General features: G+C 45.5%; 5 protein-coding genes across 5 annotated transcripts; 3 read left to right on the top strand and 2 right to left on the bottom strand.

The window, feature by feature from the left end:
* Window positions 1–99: 99 nt before the first annotated feature.
* On the top strand, window positions 100–1,470 carry CGCA056_v010200 (uncharacterized protein; the record flags this gene model as incomplete). Its single annotated transcript, XM_037325447.1, has 3 exons — window positions 100–509; window positions 585–1,044; window positions 1,108–1,470. The coding sequence occupies 3 exons, from the start codon at window positions 100–102 to the stop codon at window positions 1,468–1,470; spliced, it is 1,233 nt and encodes a 410-aa protein (XP_037176792.1).
* A 442-nt stretch (window positions 1,471–1,912) lies between these two features.
* Window positions 1,913–3,067, bottom strand: serA (D-3-phosphoglycerate dehydrogenase; the record flags this gene model as incomplete). The annotated part of the gene is made up of 2 exons (XM_037325448.1): window positions 1,913–2,799; window positions 2,869–3,067. 2 exons carry the CDS (start codon window positions 3,065–3,067, stop codon window positions 1,913–1,915), a joined length of 1,086 nt encoding a protein of 361 aa, XP_037176793.1.
* A 15,868-nt stretch (window positions 3,068–18,935) lies between these two features.
* Window positions 18,936–20,843, top strand: ptr2-0 (putative peptide transporter ptr2; the record flags this gene model as incomplete). The annotated part of the gene is made up of 2 exons (XM_037325449.1): window positions 18,936–19,399; window positions 19,454–20,843. 2 exons carry the CDS (start codon window positions 18,936–18,938, stop codon window positions 20,841–20,843), a joined length of 1,854 nt encoding a protein of 617 aa, XP_037177196.1.
* A 1,328-nt stretch (window positions 20,844–22,171) lies between these two features.
* CGCA056_v010203 (uncharacterized protein) lies at window positions 22,172–22,585 on the bottom strand (the record flags this gene model as incomplete). Its single annotated transcript, XM_037325450.1, has 2 exons — window positions 22,172–22,278; window positions 22,351–22,585. 2 exons carry the CDS (start codon window positions 22,583–22,585, stop codon window positions 22,172–22,174), a joined length of 342 nt encoding a protein of 113 aa, XP_037176796.1.
* A 2,785-nt stretch (window positions 22,586–25,370) lies between these two features.
* CGCA056_v010204 (uncharacterized protein) lies at window positions 25,371–27,072 on the top strand (the record flags this gene model as incomplete). The annotated part of the gene is made up of 3 exons (XM_037325451.1): window positions 25,371–25,771; window positions 26,094–26,574; window positions 26,629–27,072. The coding sequence occupies 3 exons, from the start codon at window positions 25,371–25,373 to the stop codon at window positions 27,070–27,072; spliced, it is 1,326 nt and encodes a 441-aa protein (XP_037176823.1).
* Between the last annotated feature and the right edge of the window lie 152 nt (window positions 27,073–27,224).

The raw sequence follows: 27,224 nt of genomic DNA on the forward strand, positions 1-27,224 counted from the left end.
GTCGTTGCTCTCATTTCTGTCCCGCTCCTCGTCGGTACTGGAATTTTCAATCACTACGCCCTCTTCCTTCTTTCGCTCTCTAGGTTGCCAAGCTTCACAATGGCTCCCTCGCGCAAAATCGATTTCAAGTTCCGCCGCGGTATCATCCCGTTCTCTATACACTTCCGCCCTGTCACCTCCCCTACAACCGGCACCATCATGTCATCTGCGGTCTCCCAGAATCTCTCGGTCAATGCCTTGGATGAAGGACCGGGCTTGATGGACATGCCTGTTGAGATTGTGCTCGAGGTCATCAAGATGTGCCACAAGAACAGAGACAACGGATCCGACCCCTTCGCCCCTGGCAAGCACCGCAACACCACTCTGGAGCTGTCCATGACTTGCAGCGCTCTTCGGGAAATCTGTATTCCCTTCCTGTTCCGAAAGGTCAGAATCTACCGCGCTGAATACCGCGCTATTCAGCCTCTCAAGGCGATGCTGCTCAATGGCAGGATCCAGAGGGCTATCCGGTGAGTAATCCCCAAAATCCTTTCAACAGCGGGGCTGTCGTCGGGAGAAGACATTCAATTAACAAACCTACTCAGCTATTGTAAGATCACTATCCACCCGGGACGCGAAGCTCCGAACGTCTCCATTCTCGCCATGGCACTCTGCCAGGCTTTGGATTCAATGGTCAACGTCCAGGAGCTTGTCCTCGATCTTCCCAGCCAGGAGACCCTGGTCACGCACTTGCGTAGCTTCATCGAGCACAGCATGCTCCAGCTCCCCGACGTCAAGAAGGCGTCCTTCGCCCGCAGCTCGGACCTCCCGGAGCACGCAGTCCGCGTTTTCCCTAGTCTGCAGGTGCTCAACGTCGGCTTGAGTGACCGTCCTATTCAGTCACTCGGACGCTGCTTCAAGACAGCCAGTCGTCTCCGTGAAGTGGAGATTCGCAAAATCGATTGGACCCCCAAGACCCTCCAATCCCTCATTGCCATGCTCGGCGGCCTTCCGAAGTTGGAGTCTCTTGTCATCATGGGATCACTGAGGAATGTGAGAGTCTCCGTGAGTTACCAGTGGCCAATTCCCATTCCAATCTGGTCGTTTACTGATCATATCTGCGTGCAGGAGCTCGTCTCCCGATTTTCTCCTTTGGAGCAACTTCGGCACTTGACCCTTACCGCAGAGCAGCAGATCTCGCGAGACGTGGATGATAATGGTGAGGTCAATTGGGACTTTGTCGAAAGCCTCCTTCACTGCCACCAGTACAACGAGGATCTCCCCGCCAATGCCCTGGCTATCTTCAAGGCCTGCCCCAGCTTGCAGTCCGTGTGCCTCGTCCGAGACTTCACTGCGCGCAACTTCGTACCCGTCATTGATGAGGACGATGAGATTGTCGACGTCAAGCTTGAGGGACGATACAACCGTAGCTCCGGCAGCGGCTACTGGAATCCCCACGGCCTCATTGTGAACGATCTGGCTCTCGCTTGATCGAGGAAACCGGTTTCGCAAGATGATTGAGTCTCGGAAGGCATCTTTTACTACGGCTTGAGTAACCACTCGAAGGAGGCTTCTCTCAACGAATTGCAACGACTACAGATGGAGTTTACGGAGGGGCGAATACGAGAATGGCGGCCTCGGCATCAACAACCGTCGGGACAGGTTCTTAGCTCCCGGGCCTTTGGACTAGTCCAGCTGGGTGTTCGAGCTGGGAGCCTACCATATTGGGATGTGCTTTGCTTTTAGGAGGGTTTTTCTTTATCATGTGTCACAAGACCTCGGATTGAGGAACTATTCCCAGTACATGTTTAAGTCTCTGTGCCCTGGACAAGGGTTTGTTGGTTTACGATTAGGTACTGGATGAGCAATGGAAATGGAACTTTAGCTACATGTTTTGGCTTCTTTCCCTCAACTAACTTGCAAAAGGCTGAACTTAAGCTAACACGTTAACCAGGACATCTCCCGCCTGCCACCTCCTGATGTTGTCCACCTGCTGCTGGTACCAGGCATTCAACGTCTCCTCGACCACGTATCCCATGTGAGGAGTCAAGAGCACCTTACTGCGTCCGTCCTGGCCCCATTCCGTCGTTCTCCACTCGCTATCCGTCGGCAAAGGCTCCAGGTTGAAGACATCCAACGCGCAGCCGCGTATGCCGCCCTTCTTCAATGTCTCGAGCAAGTCCTTCTCAACCACGAGTGGTCCTCGGGAAGTGTTGACGAACAGCGCCGTCTTCTTCATCTTCGATAAGTCGTCCGCGTTGACCAGCCCGCGAGAGCGTTCCGAGAGCACCAGGTGTACGCTGATAACGTCGGCGGTGCTGAATAGCTCCTCTCGGCTGACAACCTTGAAGGTCTTCTCGCCATCGGGCCCCTCGACAGGCAGCCCTGCGCTCGTGGCCTTCTCATCCGCGGCCTCTTGGGTGAGGTTAGTGCTCCAGGCGATGATCTTCATACCGAAGGCGAGGTGCATGATCTTCGCCGTCGAGACGCCAAGGCGGCCGAGACCGAGGACACCGAAGGTCTTGCCGGTCAACCCCATCGCGAGGTCGGTCTGCCATAGACCAGACTTGACCGCCACATCAGATGAGGCGATGTTGCGTGCCAGGGAGAGGATAAGGGTGACGCAGTGCTCCGTCGTGGAGTTGGTGCCGACTTGCTTGCCGGTGGCCTTGTCGGCGGAGCCGGCAACCGGGATCCCGCGGTCCTTGAAGGCGGGGAGATCAAGACTGTTGTTGCGCAGGCCGGTGGTGAGAAGCAGCTTGAGATTTGGGAGGCGCGAGATGAGGTCCTTGGGGAAAGGGGTTCGCTCTCTCATTGTGCCTAGCAGATGTTAGTCTTCCATGCTCATCCTCTTTCATGCTAAGGGAAGCAGTTGCAGGGAAATCTCACAAATTACATCAAACGGCTCCAGTCTCGAGACCAAAGCATCTTTGACGTACTCAGGAGTCTCTGGGTGGTTGTAAGGCAGGAGGGTGTCCTTGAACGTGGTGACGTCGAAGAGCGACTTGTCGAGCTTGCTGAAGTGGGGTTCTGAGACGCCCTGGTAGTCGTCGAGGACGGCAACCTTGAGCTGTGTGACCTGAACCATGGTTGCGAGACTTCTGAATGGCGTGTAGTGTGAATGACCGATTGAAGGATTCGTGATGCGCGGCGGCTGCGGTTGTGAGAGTACTTGGAGTGAGGTGATCACGGACGGCCGGGATTGCGGGGTTGTCAGGCAACTGAGGCGAGATCGGAGACGGAAGGGCCTCATGCGAGAATGATGGGACTGGAATATGAAGCTGAACGTATTGTCACTTGATCAATTTGAACAGACTGAAAGGCGATGTTTATCTCGAAAAGATGTTGTATGTGAGAACTATGATGACTCAATTCGGCATCTTGAAGTCGGCACGGTGCTCGGTAATAGCAGTCCCGATTAATCAGCGACGGGAGAATGATGTGCATGCAGCCCTATTTCCCCAACGATGACACTTCAGAGTGGGAGGGATCTCGTCAATGTTGAAGCAGACTGCCGGGTAAAAACTAAGCCGGCCTGTTTCTCACGACCCGGATCGGAGTCACGGAGTCCATGTGAGGGCCTTACGACACAACATCGCTGACCGCACGCCGGTAGCTCTTCCGATGTGAAGAGGATGTGAAGAGCGGCAGAGACCGACTCGGTGCCGATGACACCGACCGGGCTGGGCTGGCTTACTTGGGTTCTCACTACCTAGTACTTAACACTGCCGGAGATGGCGTCCACAAAGGTTGGCTTCCCCTCCTCTCGGCACTTCGTTGGGGCCGAATTGATTGACCAATCAACATCATCTGCAACAGCAGGGATGTCACGGTTGATATTGGTGATTCTGATGACTGATGTGTGCTATCTAATCGCCCTCTTTTCCCCCAGGATGAACAGGTTACGCGGTGCGCACACGTACGCCCGCGCTCTTCCACCCACATCCCTGGCCCCCAATCTCCAGTCCCTCTCTGAGGGTCAGGCCAGGCCACTCCACGAGCTCTGGTGACACGCCGTCTCTCTTCACCAGCCCGGGAACACCCATGATGCTGACGATGGAGTTGAGATGGAGATTGCCCGGAGAACGGTGTGGGGTTTGGCAGCTGCGGACAGCCAGAGAATAACAAAACAGCAAACCGGAGGACGGCGCCTAGCCCGTCTGGTTGAGGCGGCCGTTGACCGCTGGTGGCCGTTTTTCCTGCTCAAATTTGGGGTTGACTCGGTCGAGACACAAATTGTGGGAATACTCTCTTGCGCGACGGAGTTTTCCTCATCCAATCGGCAGAGCGTTCAATGACGCAATTCTTTGGCGAGGCGCTAAAGAGAAAATGTTTGTAAAAATTCATTAACTTTGCCCGCGTTTGCGGTGTGAATGCGCAGATATTCGGTGAAAAACAGTTATTCATGGGTCACGCTCCGCAGCGCACCCCTCTCGCTCGGCGGCGCACCCCCTCTGTGGCGTATAAGGCGTGTATCTCTAATAACTAGTAAAATAAGCGAAACGTTGAATAGAGTAGTTAAATTAGAGGCCTCTAATTAGCTTAGATTAGTTAATAGATTAACTAAAGTTTCACTAAGTTATTAAATAATTTAAAAACTCCTTAAATTTAAATAATTTAATGCTTAATAGCTAGTTTTTTTTTAATTAAAAAGCTAATATATTACATAATCCTTAATAGGTATATAGGTATAAATAAATATATTATTTAAATTAACAGCTTAGCTATTTTTAGTACTTAAATTTATATAGTTTAGCTATTTCTTCTACTTTTTATACTTAACTAACTTCTATTTTATTAATAAGATAATTGAATATACTTTTAAATTTAAAGTTAATATCAATATTATATATAAATAGTAATAAGTTATATATATCTTAAGGTATATCTAACTATATAAATTTTGCTTTAACTTATAAAATATCTTTAGTTAGTATAAATAGGTATTATAATAACCTTAATAATATATTATTAATAAGATTACTTACTTTGATATTATTAATATACTTAAGGGTAATAATAGCTTAATATAAATAATAGTAATATTCAATATTAAGTTTATATATATTATTATACTTAATAGCTTTAAGATTTTCTTCAGTAATTATTACTTTATTAAGTATAAATAGTATTATTAATGGTAGTAATAAAGCTTTAGTAGCTTTAATAATAGCCTTAAATTTAAAACAAGAGGTATTATACTTAGTAGATATATTGATAGTTTTCTTAATAATATAAAAGTAGCTCTTAGTTTTAATCTATAGAAGGTTAAGTAAGAGTAAGCTAATAAGTTAAATTATAAACTAAAAAAGCTTTTATAGCTAGAACTAATAAAAATAGATCTTTTTAAATAGTAATAATTAATATAAATACTTTTTATAATATGAAATAATATAATAATAAAATAAGCAATATATCTTATTAATTAACTAAAGCTTATAATTATACTTTAGAGGTTAAATAAAGCTAGTTTTACTTAAGATAGCTAGCTAAACTAGCTTATTAGTTAGGTTTCTAAGTACTTTATAGTAGATATAATATCTAATTTTACTAAAACCTTTATTAAAAGTACTTAGCGCTATACTTTTATAGATATTATTATAGTAGTATAAGGCTTTATTTTATTTTTACTAAAAAATAACTAACTTCTTAAAGATATTTTTAAAGTTATTAAGATAAATATAAATCTAACGGTTAAGAGAGATATATAATAACTTAATAATTAATATTATAGTATAGCTAAAGTAAGTAATCTAATTAGTTTAATATACTACTAACTTCTTATATTAAAGTATAATTTATATAGAGAAAGTATAATTTGTTAGCACAGGTATAAGCGTATACAGGGGCGTAGTATATGCGCCTATATAGTATAAGGTTATAGATGTGGTAATGTTATGATAAAAGGTAATAATTCTGAGCATTTATGAGCATTTAATTGTATAGATAATAATAAGGGAACAGATGTATTGTGATGAGTCTGGTTGTTGTTGTTGTTATTGTTAGCAGGTTGCATCCTCTAGTAGGGAAAAGTGAGGGGAAAGATTGTAAGGGGCTGGCCCCTAGGCTTGTTCAACGTAGAGGTGCCGTCGATTGACTATTCTAAGCTGAAGAAGGAGGAAAGGACTTTACAGGGATAGGCGCCTAGCAGCAGTGATGCAGGCTGGGGCTAGGCGGTGTGCTACAGCAGAATAGTGGATCCGGCGGAGCTGGATCTCAGTAGCTGCTCCAGCAAAGCCGGAGATCTCAGCCGGCCTCTAGCCCGTTACAAAGATAACCTGAAACGTAACCTGCTAAACTGCTAATTACATAAGGTGCTTACGTAACTATACGTGCTACATAATCAATATTAAGGTTATAGGTTATAATAAATAGAGTATTTTTATATAAGGTTTTGTACCTTAAACTTTATTGGTTTATTTTATATAGAATATTAAAGTAAGTTAAGCGTTATTATTATTCTTATATTATTATTATTATGAAAGAATGTTATTTGTTAACAAAAGCTTTTAAGGCTAGTTTTATAGATTTAGCTAATTAGAAGCTAAGGATTAAAGTTATACAACTTTTATAATTTAGATTTTTATTATAATAATTAATATAACTAACTTAAAAAAAGCTTTTTTTTATAATTTTAATTAAAAAGGTTAATAAGAGAAAGAAAAACTATTAATTTAAGCTTTATAAAGCTTTTAGTAAGCTTAATTTAATAACTTAATAATATTAATATTACTGCTAGCTATCTTTATTATTATTAATACTTACTATTATATAACTTTATATAATTTACTTTTATATTATAACACTATAAGATATTAATTTTCTTAGTAACTTTATTTAATACTAGTAGTTTATATATTAATAGCTTTAACTTTAACTATAAGTCTCTTGTTATTATCAAGTAGAATATTTACTTCCTTTTTAATCTTATATTAATCTTTAAGTAATAAGCTATTATATTAGTAATAGGTTTAAAAAGCTTTTATATTAAGTTAATAAAGGTTAAAGTTATAAGTTTTAAGATATTATAAGTTATACTTTATAGTTAAAGTACTTACTAAAGCTACTAATACAGTTAATATTGTCACAGGCTAGAGCCTGGATTGATATCTCCGGCTTCGCCGGAGCAGTTACTGAGATCCAGCTCTGTTGGGCCCACTATTCTGCCGCAGTACGCCGCCTAACCCAGCCTGCTTCACCGCTGTTAGGTGCCTACTCTTATAAAGTCCTTTCTTCCTTCTTCAGCTTAGAATAGTTAATCGACAGCACCTCTATGTTGAACAAGCCTAGGGGCCAGCCCCTTATATATTCTAAGCTTAACAACAAAAGACGCTTATGAAACCTCATAAGAGTGATACGACTGATTCGCTAGAGGGTAGCATAACAAGAAGACGCTATATAAAAACCTCATAAGTGCGACATAATAGATTCACTAGAGGGTAGCGCAAATAACGTAATAACTGCAGAGATTAACCGCAGGGTTAACAAAGCAGTTAACGCAAATATATATCCTCTTTAGGACTAGATAATGCAGCTCTTAACAGCTCTAAACAGGCTTATATTAACAGATAGAGCAACCCTTATGCTAATTATAAGCAGCATACCTACTATATCTACAGCTGATATAACTATATAGGTAATAAGTAACAGCATTATAATAATAGTGGCTGAGCCCTATAAACTAACCTCAACTAGACGACTGAGGCTAACGCTTCCTAACCCCCTAAAGTTTGATAGCATAAGACGACAGTTTCCACAGTAGGCTCTAGAGATAAACTTAAAGCTATAGATTAACGCTGAAGCTATAGGCGGAGAAGGGAGCGTATTTATATATATCTACGCCAGGCTGGAGGGAACCACCTAAGCGATATCCTCTGCCTTCTTCGCTAATAGAGTAGCCTGAGGAGACACCTCCCCAGCTTAATTTATAGACTATCTTAAAAGAACGTATAGGGACCTAAACGCTAAACCCTAAGCCTTGGATAAGTTACGCACTATGTAGCAACAAGAGGAAGAGAGTTTTACTTCCTTCTTTCCTAAGTTTGAGAAGGAGCTTGCAGCAAGTGGGGGAGGATCTTAGTAAGATAAGATTAAGATTAACTACTTAGAGGGCATACTGAATTCCCAGTTAAGCAACCTATTAATAAGGGTACTAAAAGCGCTAAAAGACTACCACTAGTTTATAAAACTGCTTCTCACTATAGGATCCCACTTAGATAGCAGGAAGCTTAAGGAACGCTACCTCAGTTATACTTCTCAGAAAGTGCTATAACCTAACTGCTAATAAGATATAGATAGAGATATACTGATATCTAGCGTCAGCTGTGCTAAGGGTAAGGAGAAGATAAAGTTATGTTGCTAATAAAGCAGCTCCTCATCTGAAGACCTGCTTCAGCTTATAAGAGACACCTGCAAATGCTTCAACTGCAACCAGATCAGCTATATTGCTATATAGTGTCCTAAGCTGAAGCGTTCCTATCCTGCAAAGATTAAGAAAGCTAAGAAGGAAGAAGAGAGCAGTAATAAGAGTCCTATAGAGGAGCTAGGAAGCTCTGAGGTTGAAGAGAGCTTAGGAAAAGAGTAACTCCACTGCAAAGTTAGGCGTTAGAGGCTAAACTTAGTGATATTATAAAATAGAAGCAGTTTAAGCATTATATAAGCAGTAAGTCAGCAGTGATCACTACCTGCATATATAAGGGCACTTAAGCAGACGCCCTGATAGATACAAGGTGCAACTTATACGCCTTTATCGACTACAACCTAGCCTATAAGCTCCGCCTGCTAGTAGTAGACCGCTCTAAGCAAGTATTAGGCAGCTTCAGCGACGCTATAGGCGCTATAAAAGCAACAGGTGTAGTTATCTTTAACCTCAAGTTATACAGTTATAATAAGAAGATCTTTGCGTATACTATATATAGCCTTAGCGACGATCTGTTCCTAGGGAAGCCCTAGATAGAGAGGAACTGCATCCTATATAATGCTGCTATGCAATAGATATAATATAAGAGGGGCGGCATAGACCTACATCTAAAAGGCGAGGAAGAGCTAGGACGAGTGCACTAGATCAGAGCTGCCCGCCTCCTCCTGGGAGCCCCTTTCGTAACGCTTTATAAGAGGGCATAATAACACACTAAAGGAACTGCAGGATATAAAGTTTGAGCGATCAGGCTAGCAGATATATAGAAGGCTCTTATGAAGAAGACTGAGAAGGCAGACCTAAAAGCCCTCCTCCCACTAGCTGTACTAGCTAAGTTCTGAGAGCTATTCCAACCTGACGAAGCTGCCAACCTTCCACTATATCGCCCTAGGGTTGACTATAGGATCCCTATCAAACAGGATAGTAGTAGTAACAAAGCTGTACTACTATAGGGTCTGCTCTATAGTATGTTATAAGAAGAACTCCTTATCCTCCGTAAGACCCTATAAGACCTACTCAATAAGGGCTTCATCTGCGCTAGCAGCTTAGAAGCATCAGCCCTAGTACTATTTATATATAAACCAAATAGAGGAATATGTTTCTATGTTGACTACCACGCTCTTAATAAGCTTACTAAGTGCGACTGATACCCTCTTCCCTTAATTCGAGAGATGCTACAGACTGTTAGCGCTACTAAGTGGTTTACTAAGCTAGACATAGTAGCAGCATTCCATAAGATCTGGATCGCGCAGGGAGAGGAGTAGAAGACAGCCTTCCAGATGAGATATAGGCTATTTGAATGGCTAGTTATTCCCTTTAGGCTCACAGGAGCCCCCGCCATATTCTAAAGATATATCAACAGCATACTTTAAGAGTATCTAGACGACTTTATAACAGCAGATATAGACGACGTCCTGATCTACTCAAATAGATCATAATAAGACCATGAAGCAAAGGTTAAGCTAGTACTGCATAAGCTTGCTGCAGCAGGGCTATATTTAGACCCTCATAAGTGCATATTCTCTATAAAGACAGTTAAGTACTTAGGGTTTATCATTACAGCTGGAGTTAATATCTCTTATAACCCTGAGAAACTGAAGGCGATTAAGGAATAGGTAGCTCTAAAGACAGTCAAGGGAGTCTGAAGCTTCCTTAGATTTGCAAACTACTATTAGATCTTTATCCCAGCATACTTAGAGATTACTGGACCCCTGATAGCTCTTATAAAGAAGGGTGTCCCCTTCTGCTGGGGTAAGGAATAAGAAGTAGCATTCCAGGAGCTCAAGAGGATCTTTGCTGCTAAGCCTATTCTATATCAACTGGACCCTAAGCGCACAACCTATGTTGAGGCTGATTGCTCAGGCTTTGCCCTTAGAGGCGTACTCTCATAGGAAGATAAGCACAGCAGATGTCACGTAGTAGCCTACCACTTGCAGCAGCTTAACGCTGCCTAGTTCAACTATCTGATATATAACAAGGAGATGCTAGCTATTATAAGCTGTCTATAAGAATAGAGAGCAGAGCTACAGAGTGTTAGCCACTTTAGGATCCTATCAGACTATAAGAACCTAAAGTACTTTATAATAAAGCAGAAGCTTACAGAACAGCAAAGCTGATAGGCAGAGGAACTATCTCAGTATAACTTCAAGATATAGTACCAGCTAGGAAGCAAAGCAGTAGTGCTAGACATACTCTCTAGATGTGAATAAGATATACCTACGTCTCTAGAGGATAAGCGTAAATAAGGTTGAATCCTACAGCTCCTCCCAGAAGCAACCCTACCCTCAGCGCGTATATAACGTATAGAGGCAGTACTATTAATGCTTATATTTACTGACGACGAAGAACTATAGTAACTCTAAGATCAGACCTAAGGATAAGATGAAGTCTACCAGCAGGCCTATGCTGCTGTAAAACAACGAGAAAGAAGCTTCCCCCTAAGCCTTAAGCTAAAGGTTCAGATCGCTGAGTGTAAGATTGATAATAGTAACTAACTACTGTTTAGAGATCAGATTTAGGTACTAGGTAATAAAGATCTAGATAATAATGCAAACATGCTACGCACCTATATCGTTCAAAGCACCTACGACTTAGTACTTAGTGGCTATCTAGGAAGAGATAACACCCTCGCGCTGGTTAGTAGACAGTTCTACTAGCCTAGTTAGTCACACCTAGTATAGCGTTTCTGCTGTAACTGCAATAGTTATAGGCGTAGTTATATCTGGAGGGAATGTCGTAAGGGACTTCTGAAACTACTACTGATACTACAGCATGTATAAAGCAACCTCGCTATGGATTTTATTACTAACCTTCCCCTTATAGATAAGGGTGAGAGATATCTTTAGGTAATTATCAACCAGCTAAGTAAAGGCGTAACCCTTAAGGCGATAGAAAGCATAGAAGCTGAAGCCTGCGCTAAACGATTCCTAAACTGCCACTTTAGGTTTTATAGCATCCCTACCTCAATTATAAGCGACAGAGGGAGCAACTGGACGAGCTGCTTCTGGCGGCAGTTCTGCAAGCTTTTAGGAATAGAGCAGCAGCTTAGCACCACCTACTACCTGCAGACTGATAGAGGCCTAGAGAGGATAAACCAGGAGATCTAGGCTTACCTATATAACTATGCTACCTACTCACAGAAGGACTGGGCATATAACCTTCCAGCAGCTCAGCTAGCGCTTTATAGCTGCGATAATAGCGCTATTAGGATGAGTAGCTTCTTCCTAGAGCATGGATACAACCTAGAGCCTATTAAGGTCAAGGAAGTAGGCCTAGCAAGCCCTGAGGGCACCTGTGAGGGCTAAGCATATAAGTTGGTAATAAGGCTTCAAGATATGATGGATATAGCCTAATCAACCCTCGCCTCAACATAGCAACGCTACGAGGAGCTGGCTAATAGGAAGCGCCAGCCTACAGAGAGACTAGAAGTAGGCAACAAAGTCTGGCTTCACATAGGGTATTACAGATCCCCTAGGCCTTGCAAGAAACTAAATTAGTTACACTATAAGTACACAGTTATAAAAGTTATCTCACTATATATAGTAGAGCTTAATATACCAGCAGCTATATACCTACGCTTCTATATAGATATCCTGAAGCGCGCAGGTAACAACCCCTTACCTGGTTAAACGTTAGATGATGAGCAGCCGCCACTAATTATAGACGATAAAGGCGAAGAGACCTAGAGTGTAGAGAGTATTAACGCTGCTACCTAGAAGCGTCGAGGGCGCAGGCGACGCTGCGAAGTTCTGGTTAAGTGGGAAGGATATATAGAGAGGACCTAGGAGCCTGTCGAGACGCTCCAGGGGACAGAAGCAATAGAGGCTTACGAACGCCGTTATGGCTCTGCGATGGAGCACGATAGAGACCCAGCCTTAGCGCCGCGGGCGCGCCGCCGGAGGGGAGCGGGGGGTGATGTCACGGGCTAGAGCCCGGATTGATATCTCCGGCTTCGCCGGAGCAGTTACTGAGATCCAGCTCCGTTGGACCCACTATTCTGCCGCAGTACGCCGCCTAACCCAGCCTGCTTCACTGCTGTTAGGTGCTACTCTTGTAAAGTCCTTTCTTCCTTCTTCAGCTTAGAATAGTCAATCGACGGCACCTCTACGTTGAACAAGCCTAGGGGCCAGCCCCTTATAATAATATTAAGTTTAAGTAGAAGTAAGTTATTAATAAAGGTTTTTACTTTTAAGTTAAAGTAATATTATACTTATTAATAGTAATAGATTTAAGTAATCTTAAAGAGGTTCTTATTTTATATATAGTAATAAAGAAAGTATTAATAAAGTAATTTATAGGTTTTTTAGATTAAGTAAAGTAAGTAAAGTAGAGAGTTAGCTAGTAAAGGTTATAATGAGCTATTTAATTAGTTATTATACTTAGGTATATTATTTTAAAGCTAATCTTTTATAAGATTAAGTACTTCTAATAATATAAGAGATTTAATATAACTAAAAAATATAGTTTTAAGCTTAATAAAGTTAGCTAAGTAGTTAATATTCTAAGACTACTTTAAGGTAATCTTAAAGCTCTAATTAATTTAAGCTTATTTGAAACCTAAGACTTTATTAAAAGTAAAGTTATTTATAAGTAGTTAGTTATAACTTAATGACCTTATTTTAGCCCTCTATAGTAGTAAATATTATATAGCTAAAGTAAAATACCTAATTAGTTTAATAAGTAATAATATTTTAATATTATAGTTTAATCTATATATTAATAATATATATTAGTAACTTATAGAGCTAATAGCTATCTTTAAATTAAGCTAACCTCTTAATATACTAAGTAATAGTTAATAAAGCATAAAGTTTCTTCTAAGTATTAATAAAAGCTAAGTAATATTTACTAACTTTATAGTAGTAATAATTAATTTTAATTAGTTTTAAAAAGTATAGCTTAGCTTTAAGCGTAATAGTTTTTAGTAATATATTATATATAGAGTAGGTATAAAACCTTATTAAAGTTGTTAATATTAATGCTTTTAATAAAGGTAAGTTTATAATTAGTTATAATACTACTAAGGTATAAAAGGTTCTCCTTAATATAGGTTTTTATAAAGTAAGCTAAAGCTTACTTATAGTTAAGGATTTATTTAGTAGAGAGAAAAATATTAATAGTATTAAAAATACTATTATAAGAAGTAATATTTATAATATTAAAGAGGGGTATACTAATGTAGTTAGTCTTATATATGTAGTTTATTAATAGTATATTAAAATAGAAGTAAAGTAAAGCTAAATAAGAATAAGGTTACATAAAAAAGTAAGTAATATTATTTATTAGACTTTACTTATATTTAAAGAAAAGCTTTAGTATATATAGTTATATAAATAGTTACTTAATAGAAGTCTTTTATTTAAAGTAGTTACAATCAGTATAAATTAAGGTATTATTAATATTATATTAAGTTATAGTAATCTTAGAGGTACTTTCTCTCTAATAGAAATATGCTATGATCTAAAAAAGTAGAAGATTATTATTTTATGGTGAAATAACCTCTTTAGTTATATTTTATATCTACAAATAATAACTAAAAGTAAAGCTAATAGTATTAATCTATAGATAGTTATATATAGAGATAATAAGGTTTTTATTCAAGTAAGTAATATATAACCTATTAAGTATTTTAATAGTAATAAATTAAAATAAGTAGTTAGTTAACTATAAAGAAGTTTTATATTAATACTCTTTATAAATTTTAGCTTTACTAATAAATAAGTAAGCTTGATTATAAAAAAAGATTACTTTAGAATAATAATACTTGGTATTATTAAAGCTATAGTGTTACTTTAGCTTTAATATATAGCTATTACTTAAAATATAAACTTAAAAAGTATTAAAGAAGCTATTAAAAATATAATACTATATTATAATAAATAAGTAAAAGCTATAAAGTTTTTTAGTAAATATAAAATCTATCTTAAAAAGTAAGTAAATAAGTAAATAAGTAAAAAAGAGGAGTAATAATAAGGTCTATATTACTAAAGATTATTATTATTACTACTAGTACTATAATATATATATACTATAAGTTATTTAGCTAGTAGTATTATATACTTTACAAAATATATATGAATTTTAGTAGTAACTAGTAGTGTATATAACTATAGTATATTAGCTAAAGTAATTATTAATACTACTATCTTTTACTTATTATAGAGGCTACGCTATATATATAGGTATAGGAGGGTGTAGAGGGTAGGTATAGTTTAAAACGTCACTTTTCTTTACGAGTATCCCAAGCCCAGGTGGCCGGTTCGATGTCTTGGAACGTAGGTCTGGCTCATCACAATCACCGAGCATTCGCCGTATCAAACAGCCAGAAAGCTGGGCAATCGCACTGAATGTCACCTCAACATGGCGAATGCAAATCGGGATTTCCTCGAAGCCTTGCCAAAGCTGGGGAAGCTCGACACGGTGTTGCTTGCCTTACAAGCCCAGGGTCTCGTTCTTCCGCTCATCCTCCGCCGATCAGGCTACAGTAAATGTAACGTGCTGTTGACATGATAAGCTTTCTCAAGTGGTCCTTCGGGCGCCCTTTCCGAGTCTCTGCTCTCGGCGCTGCCGTGTGGTCTTGGAAATGTCTTGTATCTCTAGAGGCCGCTGCGCCAGGCGTCCATCCCGCCGCGGCGTCGCCTTGACTCGTGGTTGCGTGCTTTCAGCGCTCCTCTTCATTCGAAGGCAGTGAGAGGCTATCAGTGTCTCCCGCTAGGGCAGAGACTCGGCGAAACCAAGTCAAGAACAGCCAAGACGGCGGGAAACGACAGGGCAGGCAAGACAAGACAGGGCAAGAGAGGCAGACGTCCCGATAGACTCGTCGCCATGTCCACTGAAAGGGCCGTGTTCGCAAAGCTGCTCGGGGGCACGCGGAGAGTTTCAGAGGACCCAGGTACTTGTTGGAGCGCCCCCCGGACGCCACCTGCATCGTGCTAGGCGGTGGGTTAGACAGGGGCACAGGGGCCTTCCACCGTCCCGCAAGTGCGCCATCTCCATCATCTCGCAGGCGTTCGTCCCAATAAACGGTGGTGGCCGTACACCCTCTGAAGTCTGGCTGTTTGCTGGTAGTCTTGATGTCGATTATATCGATGGTTACATACGATTTTCGATTTGTGAAGAGAAGACTAGAAGCGATGGCCTTGAAAGAGGAACTGCTACGTAAACCACTGTAGTACCTATGTCACATCAGTTCATGAATCCGTCGCAACTTGTTTCCTCATGTCTGCAGATTGAACAGGCTTACTATTATGCCTTCCTTCAATGATAAGCTGCTCGAATCACATGTCTCTTTCAGGCTTCGGCCAAGAAGTCTGATACGAGAAATCATGTTTTCTCGTTGGCTTCACGCTGCCACCCAACTCGACCGCCGTACATGTGCATCTCCTAACTTATCAAGATGGATTATTGAGTGCCAGAATTCGGGCGTACATGTAGGCTCTCAGCGGCAACATCCCGCGTCCAACAGTCCCTGGGGTGGTGTGGCCATGTGCTGGCGCCACTATGGATCTGACAATCTGTCAGTTCAGTTTGTACATCCCACCCGGCGGCGGGCTTCTCCTCTGGTCTGTGTACCGCGGCACGCCCACTGACAGTTGACACGCGACACTGAGACGGGCTCTGATTGCGTGGGGTTCGGGGTACTCCCAGCCTCCAGGGTATGTTCGAACTTTTGCTCGATGCCAATGCCTCGGCGGGCACTAACGCTGCGCCAACAGCAACATAAGCGATGAGGCGAAGCTTGCCGGCTTGGAACATGCCTTCACTGGCGTCTTGGCTTTGGACGAAAGCGAGCGCGACGGGGGGCACTTTTGAAGAGCCATTCGAGACTTGGAAATGTGAACATGAAGCCAAGACCGTATTCCTCATGAATCCTCTACCACCTTTCGTTTTGGTCCCTGGGCCCCATATCTTTCCGTCTATCTAGCCCGCCGCCCAGGAATCTGGCACGGTTTGACTAACAGAAACGGAGCTTCTGCAAGATAGATATCTGTTAAGAACACTAATACCTGACACTGAAGCGCTAACGCAAGGTGAGACCGGGCACTCCCACATTCCCAAAGACCCCCCCTGGGACTACTGCACAAATTTCGGCGGTATTCAGTGGAGCACAACATGATGGACGATACGAAGAGCCAATCCGAGTCGGCCATCTCTCCGAAGAGAAGGGATCCAAAAGGCCCTCTGGATGGGGCCAGGGCCAGTACCAAGAACTGCAGACAAAAATCCCCCGGGGTGCTGCTGGCCGCGGGCTCGCTGGACTGGGAATAGCCTCCTCAATCGGAACCAACCAGAAGACCCCCCCAGGATTAGACCGTGGGCCGTAGGGACATTAAGCTCATGGGCCACCGAAACGGCTCTTATCGTTTGGGAAGGTCGTCGGGGTTTAGTGGCACGGCAGACACAGGCAAACCTAGCTGGTAGTCCGTCCTGAGTCTGTCTGTTGTTGATGCTGGGGATACTTTGGAGGCGCATCTCTGAGCTGCCTACGCGTCTGCCTACGAGTGCGACTTGCAGAGGCTATCTTCATCAGGTTATCCGTGAAGAACGGCAAACAGTTGGTGTGAGACAGCAAGGTGGTAGCTATGACAGCGTCATTCAGCGGCAATCCTCGGCCCTGAATGCGTCTTGCCTCAATCTTCGGCTCTCATCTTCTCGTTGTAAACGGATGCGGACACTTTCCCCTCACTCAGCTGCCCAACTGAATATTGAGCCAAGGCCGGTTACACCCATTCGGCTTACCATGGAACAACGACCTCCTTCCTTTCTCTGTCATAACTTTATCTTGGCGAAGCAGAACCGTATCATCGACGGGCGCGACAATGGTGGAACTTCAACACCACCAACCGCTCTTAGCCCTTCGCTACTGCTGTGCCGTCCATGAACAGAACGGAGGTGTAATATACGACCAATCCTTCCGGTGGCCAGCCAGCAAATCATGGACGCAGTGTGGCACTCACTCTCTCGGCTATCAGCAAGCCACCCTCCATGATCCGCCTCCCGCCCATCGTGCAGGCCAAACTTCTTCTCGAAGGCGCGCCAGAAGCTGGTCGTGCAGCAAGGCAGGAATCACAGCTGACGGGCGCGCTCCATCCCGCGCCATCTCTGAGAGTCTTGTTGGCACGTTGGACGCTTCCCCTACGAGTTAGACGGACAAGAAGAGAAGAAGAGAGAAAAAATCAACCGAAGCCACCAACGGGCGCCTCCCGCCAGCACCAAAACAGCAGAAAGCCCGGGGAGCGCGCCAATGACGGCTCACCAGGCTACGAGTGGCGTCGATGCCAAGGTCGATCAACGTTGCTGCCAAGAGGCTCGGCGGTCGCATTTTACGGTCCAACCTTTCTCGCAGGCTTTTTCAGCCCTCTCCCACCGTACGGATAGAGGAAGACCGACAGGACAGTCGATAGTGATACGATGCTGCTGCTGATGCTGATATGCTCCAGCAAGCTGAGTTGCTGAGCTGCTCAGTATGGCTGTGTGACCCGAATCACGAAGCACGAATCAAGTTGTCCCGTTGAGTCTACTGTCTCTTAGCTGAGCCCTGATTCTCTCCCCCAGACAACAACGCCGCCGCCTATCTATTACCCCCGATCCTCGACCTGCCTAATCGGGCCATTTGTCCTGGAGCCCATCGTGGCCCATCATTTCCTCCCTCTGTCCACATTTCCATGACTTCTGTCTCGGTCCAGCCTGGTCTTGGGCCGCGGACTCTCACCTGTTGGATCGCTCCGTCCTCCTCTTGCAAGCGCCTCGCCCGCCCATCTCCGGCGACTGCTGAGCGGTGCTGAGCGAACGACTCGGACACTGGGTTCCTGTTGGTGGTTGGTCGATGCCCTGTCCGACCCCAGACCCCTCGAGGTCCCCGGCGCTGTAACCATCCTGATCGCCAGTACAGAGGTCGATGTCGTGTGTCTTGCGATGTGATCGTCTGCCTACAGTGTCGTATGTACTCAAACATGGCGTGGGTGTCCTTTGCCTCCCGTCCCGTGGCGACGGTATGCGCGAGATGGGCGGCCCACGCCCACGCACGACCATCTGTCCCATCCCACAGGAACCTTGCAGAGTTCATGTTGTTGTTGAACCACCCCCGTGAGTTCTGTTGCCATCCCATGCCATCCTTGCCAACTCCCTCCGCGCTAGACGAGTCCATGTCCTTGACACCCCCCGGCTCTCTTCCCCTTCACCCCCAGTCCACGCTTCCACCCTTCCACACGCTAGCCATCCCGCCCATGTCCCATGTCTCTATCTGCGGATACCTACCGGCTGCCGAATGCAGCTGTGATGCGACCTGCCATTATCGCCGCTGGGAAATATAAAACATTTCCCTTGAGACGCCCTCCCAGACGATAGCCTTCCCCTCCCCTTCTCTTCTTGCGACCAGCAGCCCTTCAACTACGGCCAACAGGACCCCTACCTGTCAATTGCTGTCGAAAAGACTCGTTAACTCGTGTCTTTCTCGCATATCGTTAATCGGGATTTCCTGTCTTCGTTGTTGTTCTTCAACCCAATCGCCCACCAAGAACACAGCTCCCACGAACTCATCATGAGTAACCTTGGAGGACTCCAGGACGATGTCCTGGCCAGGGCCCACGTTCCCGCGGCTACCGTCCAGGGCACCGAGAGGGAGATCCAGGCCGGCCGCGGCTCGTTCGACGTGACTGCCGCCGCCGCCCCCGTGACCGAGTACGCCTACGACTCCAAGTCCGACGACGAGTACCCGGACAAGCCTACCGAGGAGGAGCTTCACACCCTCCGCCGTGTCTCCGGACCTATCAAGTGGAGCATGTACACCATCGCCTTCGCCGAGCTTTGCGAGCGTTTCTCCTACTACGGATCTTCCGTTCTGTACACCAACTTCGTCATGCGCCCCATGCCCGCCGGCTCCAGGACCGGTGCCACGTACAGCGACGATGACCGCGTTCCCGGTGCTCTGAACATGGGTCAGAGAGCCTCCCAGGGTGTCTCTCTGGTCAACATGTTCTGGGCCTACATCACCCCTCTCTTCGGGTAAGTTGTGCTTGTGATGTAGAGAACACGAGAACAACAGGCTAACTTTCCCAGTGCCTGGTTGGCCGATGCCAAGTTTGGTCGCTACGTGGTCATCCACATCGCCATCGTCGTCTCTACCCTCGCCCACGTTATTCTGACCGTTGCCGCCGCTCCCTCCGTGCTCGACAAGGGCAAGACCGCCTTCGCCCCCTTCTTCATCGGCCTCTTCACCCTCTGCACCGGAACTGGTCTCTTCAAGGCCAACATCTCGCCTCTTCTCGCTGAGCAGAACCCTGATAGCCGCATGCGCGTCGTTGTCCAGAACGGCGAGCGTGTGATTGTTGACCCCGCCGTCACCAACACCCGTGTCTTCCTGTGGTTCTACTTCTGCATCAACGTCGGTGCCGTCTCCGGACAGGTCTCCATGGTCTTCGTCGAGAAGTACCACAGCTTCTGGCTGGCCTTCTTGTTGCCCACCATCCTCTTCCTCATCTGCCCTGTTGTTCTCTGGTCCAACAAGAAGAAGTACCGCCTTACTCCCCCCACCGGCTCCGTCCTCGAGAAGTTCCTAAAGATGAGCAACTTCGCCCGCAAGCGCTCCGGCGGCTTCGGCAAGATGAATTGGGACATGGCCAAGCCTAGCAACATCCCGGTCGCTGAGCGCCCCAGCTGGTTGACTTACGACGATGCCTGGGTTGACGAGTGCAGACGTGGTCTCATGGCCTGCAAGGTCTTCCTCTTCCTGCCAGTCTTCTTCCTCGCCTACAACCAGATGACCAACAACCTGACCTCCCAGGCCGGTTCCATGGTTCTCGGCGGCGCCCCCAACGACGTCATCCAGAACTTGAACCCCCTCTCCATTATTATCATGATCCCCATTCTCGACCACGGAGTCTACCCCTTGTTCCGCAAGATGGGCTTCAACTTCACCCCCATTAAGCGCATGACCACCGGTTTCTTCTTCGCCGCCGGCTCCATGGTCGCCGCCGCCGTCATGCAGCACTACATCTACCAGATGTCCCCCTGCGGTAACCTCGCCACCGTCTGCGAGGAGGGTCCCGCCCAGATCAACGTCTGGGCCCAGTGCCTGCCCTACATCTTCATCGGCCTCGCCGAGATCTTCACCAACGTCACTTCGTACGAGTACGCCTTCTCCAAGGCCCCCGAGAACATGAAGTCCCTCGTCATGTCCGTCAACCTGGCCATGAGCGCCGTCTCCGCCGCCATCGGCCAGGCCTTCACCCCTCTGTCCGAGGACCCCCTCCTCGTCTGGAACTACACCACTGTCGCCATCATCGCCTTCGTCGGCGGTGTCGCCTTCTGGTTCTGCTTCAAGCACCTCGACAGCGAGGAGGACCACCTCAACCAGCTCAAGAAGACCAAGTTCCTCGGCCAGAACCAGCCCACCGCTGCTGCCCAGGAAGACGCCCACGCTCAGACTGTCGTCAGCGACAAGGTCTAAGAAAAAAGAGAAACGTGTTTCCGATAATGTTCGCCACGTCTCTGAACCAAGTGTCTTGGAAAGGGTCGGGGCATGCTTATACCTCATTTGGTTGTAATGATTTCCCGCGTCAAATGATTCCCCCGGTGGTTGGTTTTGACCAGTTCCCAACATCGTAGCTAGACAAAGTGCACATGGTGCATGTAATAAAAATATCTATTTTATCAGAACGTTTTGAGCGGATTTTGTCTAGGGCATCAGCAGCAGCCATGTGCGTCTCAATGTAAAGCGTTCTCTTCTCCAGGCCCCCCGTCCTGTTCGATCGGCAACAGTCTGCCTCAGTTCCTGATCCTCTTGTTCTTAGACGCCCAGATGATTATTCGCTGTCTGGTCTGCCGCATTTCCTGGACGCCATGGTCCTGTATTAGGCTTTGCACCGCCTTCGCAGACGTGATTGCTTGTTTTCAGGGTGGTCCTGGAATGACTTCAGCAGAACATCTTTTACTTGAATTTCCTGCCCTTTCCAATGAATTCTCCGCAAGTTGTACATTGCATAGTGAAAGGTGCGTTGCTGAGGGTAATAGTTCCGGGGAATGTATGTAAAGAAACCTTGCGTTCAGACATTTTGTAAGTGCATTTACTTGCAGATGAGGTTTTTGTTATGAGGCTATTCTAAGGCAGCAGCAGCATGTCCATGACAAGGTAAGAATTTGGGGTTAATTTATTCCTCAAGAGTGTGGACGGATACAGCAGTCAAAGTGTCTTATATTATACAAAGTCCCTGTAACCATGGTAGCTGAAGCTAAGCTTTGGCAGAAGGAAAGTTATTCAATACCTTGTTCACTAAATCTTGCTATTGCTGGAGCTCCGGGTCTTTTCACTACTGAGTATGAATAGCTGTACTCCAGTGTCTACCTCAGATACGCTCTATGAGCTAAGCTAGTCTCTTTAGGCCAAACTACACCCTAGCAACTAAGTTGGTCTATCTCCCATTATGCGTCTTTTTTGTCATCCCTTGTCTCATTCTACTACTGGAGCGCAAAGACCAATCCGGGTTCGGGTTGCCTACATATCTGCTTTAAACTGCAAGCCACCGCTCTAAGATTGGGCATATCATCTCAGGACTACGTGAGTCTGTTTATTCATAATCTGCGGTGCTGGCTAATATTGCCACACTCACGTGCGCATTGACAGGCCTATGTTGAAAATGAGTGTCTGGGGTTGGGCAGCTAAACAACTCTGCAAAACGAATGGCAGCGGATCAACTTTCATGATCGCAGCTTTATTCCAGTACCATTCCTCTCAAATCCCTATCGATTGTACGAAACGTTGGATTCAAATGTCATTATCTAACACTGAATCTTGACAGACCCTTTCCCGCTGAGATCGTAGCACTTGTTGACCGTTCCCAAAGTTTTGGCGTTCCTGAGGCAATTTCGGTCGCTAAAGGAGACCACTGCGAAGCGGAGAGAAATGTCAGCATAAGGTCCTGATAGGTAATAATAGGCAGAAGGAGCAGTGCTCTTACGGTGGCAAAGGCCGTTGCGACCCAACATCTTGACAGCGCGGGAACTGTCGGACAATTCGATGCACTCGTTGCGAGTATAAGATCGGGCAGGACCGGGCCCGCCGCAGGTCTTTGTGATGTGCCACTTCAAGGTGACATCGCCGGCACGAGCAGCTTTCTCGTTCTGTGCAAAAGCTGCGGGCACAAAAAGGGCAGAAACTGCGACGGCGGCGGATGCGAGTTTGGAGAAGAGCATGTTGGCAAGTGATGAACTGAGATATTGAGCGGTTATTTGTTAAAAGCTGACGGAGTAATGAAGAAATTGTAAAGAGTAGAATGAACTGAAGAACAAATTCGAGGTTTGAAGGGAAACTGGCAGGCATTTATAGTCAAATGGAGCTAATGTAAATCTACATGTTCTAGGTGGTTGACTTCTTCCCCACTATTCGAGAACCGCGATCTCTGCTTGGCAGACAATCATAGGATGCCTCTACTTCCAAATGGGAGCAGGCTTTTCGAGATGTTGCTATGCATTCTTCGAACTCAGTAAAGCAGCAGGTGACCCTTACACAAACGACTACATCGGCAGCAAGGGCTACCATCTCAAGGACCAAGGATATCCAGGACGTTTCTGCTTCTCGTGTGAGCACATTGTTTCACCATTTTGGCAGATCAGCGTCTGACTTGTGCTTTGAACTGCCAATGAAATCAAGGGGAAATGTGTACGAATCCTTCGTACTTGTGGCTTGCATGATACATAATCACGTTACCCAAAACTGGTTTCCATGTGGCTATTTGAATAAGGGGAACAGAACCGGTGTACGTGTATTTGGTGTACCTTAGTTGATTAGAGTATCCTTCACAGTTTCGAAAAGTGTTTCACAGCTAGGCAATCCACATCAAGGTGAATGATATTGAAGAGACGAGGGTTGCAAGCACTGTATGTGTAAGATTACTCCTTTGCCGCTGATCTATACTCGCTATATCTGAAAGCAGTAAGCAACACAGCTTGGATGTATGCGAAGACTTAAATGTAGAAGAATGCTTACTGGGATACAAACACGCTTATCGAGCCACGAACACTTTGAGAAACCTGCCCATCGAGCTGGAATTCCAGGCATCAACCTCCTCAGAGTGATCTTGATTGGGTGATCATCCTACAGAGACACATCTTACAACCAGAACTCCGTCAGCCTGGGGTTGAGGGTCTCGCCGTCGTTGCCCGGCGTGTATCAACTTGGCATCTCATATGAAATTCAATTGGTAGATTAGATCTTACGGGTCGGACCTTCCGGCAGCTTATTCTCAAAGAAATAGAAAAGACAACCACGTCACCATGACGGTCTATGCAATTCTTTCTCCGTTTATGGTAAGGTGCCTCTCAAGAAAGACAGATGTGGAGCTGCGTCTTGACGAGTTGGTCTGAGGGCCGGGGCATCCCGCCTGCTCCTTGCATTTCCGCCCAGCCGCTGAACGCCCGAACTTAGGGAGAGCATTACAGCCAGGCGCAGGCGTTACTCAAGGGACTCAAAACGAATGTGCTAGGGCAAATGAGACCACATATGTCTACTCAACAATGGCTGCTGATTTAATTTCCTAATGTGAACGACGCACTTTCCAAACTGATCTGACTGTGCTTTTGCTGCATACGGCATGGCAGAACGGCTTTCTCTGCTAAGGGCTTGGTATGTGGCCTTGCCCTTCCAGAGCATTTTAGCAACGGGTGATAGCACACTTGCCACGAATTGAAATGTTCACGTTCTCAAAAAGCTCATCAACCATGTTGAACAAGTCTTATGCATATATCGCTTCTTTCTCCGGCCCAAACAGCGCCTTAGTTTCGCCAAATGCTTCTCCTTTCGCCTCAGGTCAAGTCTGATGGGAATGATGTACCTATTTTTGACAACATAGCAGTGTTTGGGACTCTTCTGTCTCCGCGATCACAGTTGAAAACACATTGATCTTAAAATATCCATCTCAATTTAGCGATCCAATCCCAAAATCTATTTAGGAGACCTCATCAATAAGTCCCTTAAAATAACTTTTTAAACCACATAATGAATAGGAAAGCTAACTAATAATCTCCTTACTAATCTCCCAACTAACCTTGTACATTTTGATGTAAGATGTAAAATCCTATATGTTGTGCTTCGACTTAGAATCCTCAAACTCCTGAAAAGGTGCCGGTTATCCGGTTTACAGTTGTTCCCCAGAACACCCAGATTTCCTCGCGGTGTAAGCGCTTTTTTAATTCACCAGCAATCTTTCAAATCTTTTGTATCATTAAATAGGATTACTGCGGTTCTATTAGGCTTCCATTCGACTCGTCATATGTGTCTAAATTTCGTCCATTAACGCACACTTCAACAATTAGAATTGTTGCAGCTGTGTCTGAGTCCTAAGAACCCCTGATGTTGCCACCATCTCGTTTGATCCTAGGCTATATGCACTGCCTAGGCAAATTTGTCATTATCATTAAGTAACCAGAGGTCTTGACGAGATTGAAACAAATTCAGATCCACAGCTAACACAGTCAAACTCGGTCAAACGATTGGTAATATGGATGATGAGAATGTTCTCATTGCGAAGGATAGGCGATTGAGGCATTTGAGTGGATCTTCCAAACGAAGGAAATGCGCAAGAAAGGCAGTCTACGATAGCTCGGCTATGCGCGATTGTTTCATGGCGCTGGAAATAACCTTTGATAAAGCCTCCGACCTTCGCCATATCAGCAAGCGTCTTTGAACGTTCTGAGTTGCAGTAAATATTTCTCCAGTAGAATGATCGAGACATGGAAAGCACCAAACACCATCGTGCCTGCTTCTGAAAGGCTTTTTGTTGCAGCTGCACCAGTGGAGCCTCAGGCTTTTCTTTCACCTTGACAAACAGCTGAATTTACCATGCTGGGGGCGCGACAACACCCACCTCATTTGACTAAACACCTCTTCCATCTTCCGACCGATTGAAAATTAGACCAGATTCGCTCGTTTGAGAGCACCTATCAAAAACATCGACCAATCGCGCCGCGACTCTCCCTCAACATGGCTGGATCCCCCACTAATCCGACGGTCATCACGATGGATTCTCCCAGCGCAGACGATGACAACAGCAACGACAGAGGTAGCGACAGAGGCGGCGACAGAGGACGACAACAGAGGACGACGACGACAGAAGACGACGACAGAGGCGGCACTGTGATCGAGAAATTCACAGGTTTCGCTACTCTGCCATTAGAGCTCATTCTCGAGATCGTTCAACTCTGCATCCCAACCTACAGGCCTGACCTCAAACAAGATGTCGCCCAGCTTTCTGCCGTCAACAAGAGCCTTCGGATGATGTGCATTCCAACCCTCTTCACCATTGTGCAGATGCGCACTAACCACCACCGTTTCTCTCGTCTTGTTCGAGGCATTGAAGGCAGTGACGTCCTCATAGCCATCCAGTGAGTCTCAAGCCTCTACTTCCACTCGTCTATTGCTCCCTTCAACATGTCTCGAATGGCCCGGAGCGATATCCGTAGACTCCACGGGAAAACACTCCCGAGCGCGGATTCGTGCATACCCCCGCCGTGCCCCTTCGACCATTGATCGACGTATCGCGAAGATAGAGGGTGGGCGCGGGCAACAGGAAGGAAGTCGCCGGCCCGGAGCAAGGGCGGCGGCAGCGGCAGCAGCCTCTGGATTTTCGCTCCGAGCGTTTCGCTAGACACTGGCTGCAGCGTCTACAGTGTCTGGTATTTGGATGATTCTAATAATCTGAAACAGTCATCTGAGAATTATTTCTGTCCTGCCTCGCGCTGAGACTTCAGGCAACGCGAGTGAGTCTTGGTATCGAGACACGCCTGCCCAATTTGCGAGCGTCCTGGGCCAGATGTCGAACCTTCAAGACTTGGATCTCTACTTCGCGGATGGATACCAGAGTCTCATGGTGGCTGTGCAATACGAGCTCCTCAAGCAACGCATTACCGTCCCCAGCGTCACCAAGTTCGATCACTTCGCAGAGAGCACGACGCATTTCATTCCTACTGTCTTTACTGGACTGAATGCCCTCCACCTCACTGTGACAATGGGCAAGTCTCCAAAGACGATCCCTGGATTGTCTACCATTGCCTCCAAGCTCAACCTGCACACCCTTAGCCTCTGCAAGTTTGGTTGGCAAGCGAAAGACTTCGACGAGATTTACGACCTCTTTCCAGGTGTTACCAAGCTGATCATTGGGGGTCAGATTCAGAAGTTCAAGTTCTCTGTAAGTTCTTCGCTTCGTTTTCGAACTGCACAGCAACTGACAAAGCAAATTCAGACCGTATTACCGGTCTTCGAGCGATTTAAGAAGCTTGAGATTCTTGGGCTCCGTGATATCTTCGACTTCACCATTGAAGATGTGATGACGAACTTGCTCGACGAAGAGGGCGACTGCGTTTGCGACTGTTGTCTCGGTGACGACCCCTGTAACATCGACACTAACTGTAGTTGTGACGAATGCCACTACAATGACGAGAACTACGAGAGATCTCACGAGATGGCTCAGCATAATCTCCTCATGTCTATGGAAGAGGACCAAGTGAAGAATGCAACCAGTCTCTTCGTGGAGTGTCCTAGACTTGAGACGGTGTACTTCCAGCTCCGCAACGATGACTACTCTACTTGCTACCGTCCTATCAAAGATGACAAGGGCAACGTTGACACTGTCACCATCAACGAGTATGAGGATTGGCCTCAGATCTTCACAGACTTCTACTATTGAAGACAGTGGTGGATTATGTGTGGTCATCGACACTCGGCAGGAAAAGAAGGGACATGGAATTCAAAATATAGAGGGCGACGATAGTAACAGCGACGGCGGTGATAATAGCGGCGACGACGACGACGACGACGACGACGACTGCACCAATAATG

The sequence above is a fragment of the Colletotrichum aenigma genome (genome assembly GCF_013390185.1).
Source record: "Colletotrichum aenigma strain Cg56 chromosome Unknown KSG_Cg56_contig06, whole genome shotgun sequence".
Lineage (NCBI taxonomy): Eukaryota > Fungi > Ascomycota > Sordariomycetes > Glomerellales > Glomerellaceae > Colletotrichum > Colletotrichum aenigma.